Source organism: Grampus griseus (assembly GCF_964374135.1).
Source record: "Grampus griseus genome assembly, chromosome: 20".
In the NCBI taxonomy this organism is placed as follows: Eukaryota; Metazoa; Chordata; class Mammalia; order Artiodactyla; family Delphinidae; genus Grampus; species Grampus griseus.
The window spans coordinates 22,879,310-22,883,836 of record NC_139014.1 but is presented as its reverse complement, the minus strand read 5'-3'; the positions used below and the strand labels follow the sequence as shown (position 1 = coordinate 22,883,836).

At 53.9% G+C, this 4,527-nt stretch overlaps 1 protein-coding gene across 1 annotated transcript; it reads left to right on the top strand.

The window, feature by feature from the left end:
• Positions 1–233: 233 nt before the first annotated feature.
• Positions 234–1,986, top strand: HOXB4 (homeobox B4). The gene is made up of 2 exons (XM_082678950.1): positions 234–719; positions 1,549–1,986. The coding sequence occupies exons 1-2, from the start codon at positions 263–265 to the stop codon at positions 1,845–1,847; spliced, it is 756 nt and encodes a 251-aa protein (XP_082535076.1). The 5' UTR covers positions 234–262; the 3' UTR covers positions 1,848–1,986.
• The last annotated feature ends 2,541 nt before the right edge of the window (positions 1,987–4,527 follow it).

Here is a 4,527-nt window from a genome sequence, read left to right as displayed (position 1 = left end):
GCCCTATGTAAATCCTGGTGTTGGGTGGGGAGGGGGGGGGGAAGAGAAGAAGGGGAAATAAACCTCTTTGGCTGGAGTAGGGTCCGGGTGAGCAGATTTCCTTATCCGGGAATCGCAGGCGGGGCGGCCATTGGCTCCGAGGATCACGTGGGCCCCTAACTTTGTTCACTTGACAGTAAGTAGGAGGGCTTTCGGAAACAGGAAAACGAGTCAGGGGTCGGAATAAATTTTAGTATATTTTGTGGACAATTCCCAGAAATTAATGGCTATGAGTTCTTTTTTGATCAACTCAAACTATGTCGACCCCAAGTTCCCTCCGTGCGAGGAATATTCACAGAGCGATTACCTACCCAGCGACCACTCGCCGGGGTACTACGCCGGCGGCCAGAGGCGAGAGAGCAGCTTCCAGCCGGAGGCGGGCTTCGGGCGGCGCTCCGCGTGCACCGTGCAGCGCTACGCGGCCTGCCGGGACCCTGGGCCCCCGCCGCCTCCGCCGCCGCCCCCGCCGCCCCCGCCACCGCCCGGGCTGTCCCCTCGGGCTCCCGCTCCGCCGCCCTCTGGGGCCCTCCTCCCGGAGCCCGGCCAGCGCTGCGAGGCGGTCAGCAGCAGCCCCCCGCCGCCTCCCTGCGCTCAGAACCCCCTGCACCCCAGCCCGTCCCACTCCGCGTGCAAAGAGCCCATCGTCTACCCCTGGATGCGCAAAGTTCACGTGAGCACGGGTGAGTGCGTGGGCACCCCTTCCCCCTCCCACCCCCGGCGCTTTACACCAAAGGGACCTCGAGGCATTGGGGGGGGGAGCTAGGGGAAGCCAATTGTCCCCGCTATAAACTCGCCATTGCCGGAGATTTACGGTCGCCTGTTTTCAGAGCCACATAATTACATCCCCCATAAATTTTTATGGCCTGGTGGGCCCCGCGCCTTTGAAGTCGGTTCCCCATCCTCTTTGCCATTCTCACCAGCGACTTTTTCGCCAGGGAGATGCAGTCTCAGTGAAATTGGAAATTGGGGAGGGGTGTAAGGGGGGGAGGAGAAGGGGGGAGGAGGTAATCTGTATTTAAGCTGAGAGTTGAGTCAACTCCCTGTATTTTTTTTTTTTTCCTTTCTTTCCTCTAGTCTGGCTCCTTGGCTTGAGAAGTGGGCAAAAGTTTTTACTGGGGGCAGGCACTGCTTGGAATCTGAGCACAGAGGGTGGGAACTAACAGAAGAAAGGTTTAATGAAGCCCCCTCCCTCTTTCACCCCTCATTCTCCCATCCCGGGCCCCAGGCCACGTGCGGGGAGAGAGGAGCGATTAAAACCTTGTGAAGATTCCTCACTCCCCCCGGACACCCAAACAACAACGTCGTGACCACACAATCCTCCAAAACTTAGAGGTCTCTTTCTCTTCCTGGGGTCCCGCTTTCTCTTTCATCCCCACCCCCTCTGGAGGAAGAAGGGGTGGCGGGAGAGGGAGGGAGGGAGATACTGTGTTAGCTGGAAGAAAGGGCTCTCCCTCCTCCCTTTCGGGGCAATAAAACTTTCTCTTTCTCCCTCTCTTTGTGTGTGTCCAGTAAATCCCAATTACGCCGGCGGGGAGCCCAAGCGCTCTCGGACCGCCTACACTCGCCAGCAGGTCTTGGAGCTGGAGAAAGAATTTCACTACAACCGCTACCTGACGCGGCGCCGGAGGGTGGAGATCGCCCACGCTCTCTGCCTCTCTGAACGCCAGATTAAGATTTGGTTCCAGAACCGGCGAATGAAGTGGAAAAAAGACCACAAGTTGCCCAACACCAAGATCCGCTCGGGTGGCACCGCAGGCGCAGCCGGAGGGCCCCCTGGCCGGCCCAACGGAGGCCCCCCCGCGCTCTAGTGTCCCCCACGTGGGAGCCGCGAACCTCGGGGCGGGAGTGGGTTGCAAGTGCGGGGGGGGCGGTTGGGGGAGACGCGGGAGGGGACCCTGAGGCCTGGGTCCGAAAAAGCCTACCTGCTCTCCCCCCACTTTGTCTATTTACACGAATAAATGCAGAGGAGGGGGGAGGGGAAGCTTTATTTATAGAAATGACAATATGGAGCCAGGCGAGGCCCCCCAGAAGCAAGGTTCAAGTCTCTTGCTTTCTTCCTTAAAAAAAAGAAGAAGGAAGAAAGAAAAAGACAGAAAGAGAAATAGGAGGAGGCTGCACTCCTCATTTTCAGCTTTGGTGAAGATGGATCCACGTTTCATCTTTAATCACGCCAGGCCCAGGCCCATCTGTCTTGTTTACTCTGCCGAGGAGAGGACGGGCCTCGGTGGCGACCATTACCTCGACACCCCGCTAACAAATGAGGCCCGGCTCGGCCGCCGCCGCCTCTGCTGCTGCCGCTGCTGGAAGACAGTCTGGATATTTTTTCTTTGTCCCCATTCCTGAAACCCAGCGAAAGCATCCTCTGACTGCCAGATAGCGCAGTGTTTTGGCCACGGTAACAAACACACGCGCACAACCTCTCCCCCTCCGTGCCCGTTCACGGGGACGCTGGCGGCTCACCCCCTTCCACTGCGGGGCTGGGGTAGGGACCACAGGAAGGGGACAAGTGGAGGCGGGCGGGGGGATGCGTGCCTCGGCTACGCAGAAGCAGGGCAGGGAAATTGAGTCCAAGAGAAGGAGAGGACCCAGAGACCGGGAGGGCCTTCCTCTGGGAGGTCAAGCCGTGCCTGCAGGGGTGAGGGGCCAGCTGCGTTCTGGGAGCCGGTCACAACCCTCTTGCCAATCTGGAGTTGTACAGTGGAGGCCTGTTCTAGACTGAAAGTGAATGTGAAACTAGGAAATAAAATGCCCTTCCCACCTGGGAGATGAGGTGACAGAGACCTCTCCCATAGTTTATCATTGTTGCATTGATTATTATTATTATTAATTATTTTATGTCATGTGCGTCCTCTCTCCTATGCTCTTTCTGACATTCCAAACCAGGACCCTTCTTAGTTCTGGGGCTGCCTGAGTCTAGAACCCTTTGTTGGCGTGAAAATGTGTGTCCTGTACAGAGTGACAATAGAAATAAATGTTTGGTTTCTTGTGACCAGCACGGCGTGTTTTTGTTGAAACCTTGATGTAAAGATGCAGATAAATGCCTCCCAGAGTATGTTGTAGGCACCCCAGTCCATTCGACTGCACGTTTATGTGGTTGAGGAATTTTTTCAAAGGATCCGATGGGAATTTGTATCTCAGAGGACTCCAAATTGTGGTGGCTGGTTTGTTTTCCTTTTGGGGTGGGTGTGTTTTGTTTGGGGCTTTTAATTTTTCCCCTCTAGTCCAAAAATGGATTGAAAGGACTGGGAGGGCTGACTCCAATCCCTAATGGGGGGAAAATGTTTCATTGTAGAACACAAGAGGCTTAAGTATGACAAAGGCTTTCAAATAGTGATTTATTTGTCATAAGCAAATAAAATGCGGTTAAAGCTGTCTCCTTCTAGACAGACGGCTCTTTGCTTATTAAAGTTCCGAGAGAGGATTCTGAGCGGCCGGCCTCTTTCCTCCCGCGTAAGAAGGTATCGTTTTCCTCTGAGGTGTTTAAGGCTTTAATGAGTCTAATTTTTTTGCACAGATGTTTCTGGGTGTTTTCAGGTTTTCAGAGTATTTTTATATTACAAAGGAGCTAGCCAGTGCCATAGCTCAAACTCTGACAAGCAAATAGATAATCAAGAAGACAAATGGCCTCTTTTGTGAAGCCCTGCTCCTGTATTAATTTTCATTTTCTTTCTCATAGAAAGTATCGAAAGTATGACTGGGGACCAAATAGCTTTCTGTCTCTGAGGTCCCAGTCACCCCTAGAATGGAGTGGGGGAAGGGAGGGGTGCAGGTGACCCTCAGAAGCGCTGTCAGGCTTGGGCCGCTTTGGGGCTGAGCCCAAGAGAAGTTCTAAGGTCTGGGGGCTCCGGCCTCGGGGCTCTGGTCCGGTGGTGGCTCCGGGTACAGCCATCTCGCCTCCCACAAGCTCAGGGCTCGGTAGAGCAGATGCATTTAAAAGTCGTTTTTCGGTCCCATCTCCCTTCAGAAAATAAATATAACCAATTCCACCAGCGCGTTTTACTGTGATTTCTTTTGCATTCTTCCGGTGTGCAGCTCCCGGGCGTCTGAGGCTGTGTAGGGCCCGGGAGAGACTGGGCCGGGGTCCACCGCGCGGGAAGGGGCGTTTGAACCGCTCGTTTCAATGCTGCGGGGAGACTCGTAGCAAATCACCCGGACCTGGAGGTTGAGAGTGGCGAGCTTTGTTTTCGGTGGAATCGCGGTGTGATGTTTAGCTGCCAAGGGGTGTGGCGGCCCTTCCCTTCTAGAGGGGAAAATAGTTCTTAAAAAGCATATGCCCCCCCCCATGTCTCTATAGAACCAAATCAAAGCTGCTCTTAGGAAGGTATGAATAGAATAAAAAAGATTTCTATGGAGCTTAAAGTTCACAGCCATTCTGTGTAGACAAGAGCTAAGAAAAATGTGAGAATTATACAGAAAACCATTAATCACTTCTTTAAATACGTATCCTCTCTCCTTTGTTATTATTCAACAGCAAATCTCCGCAGACCG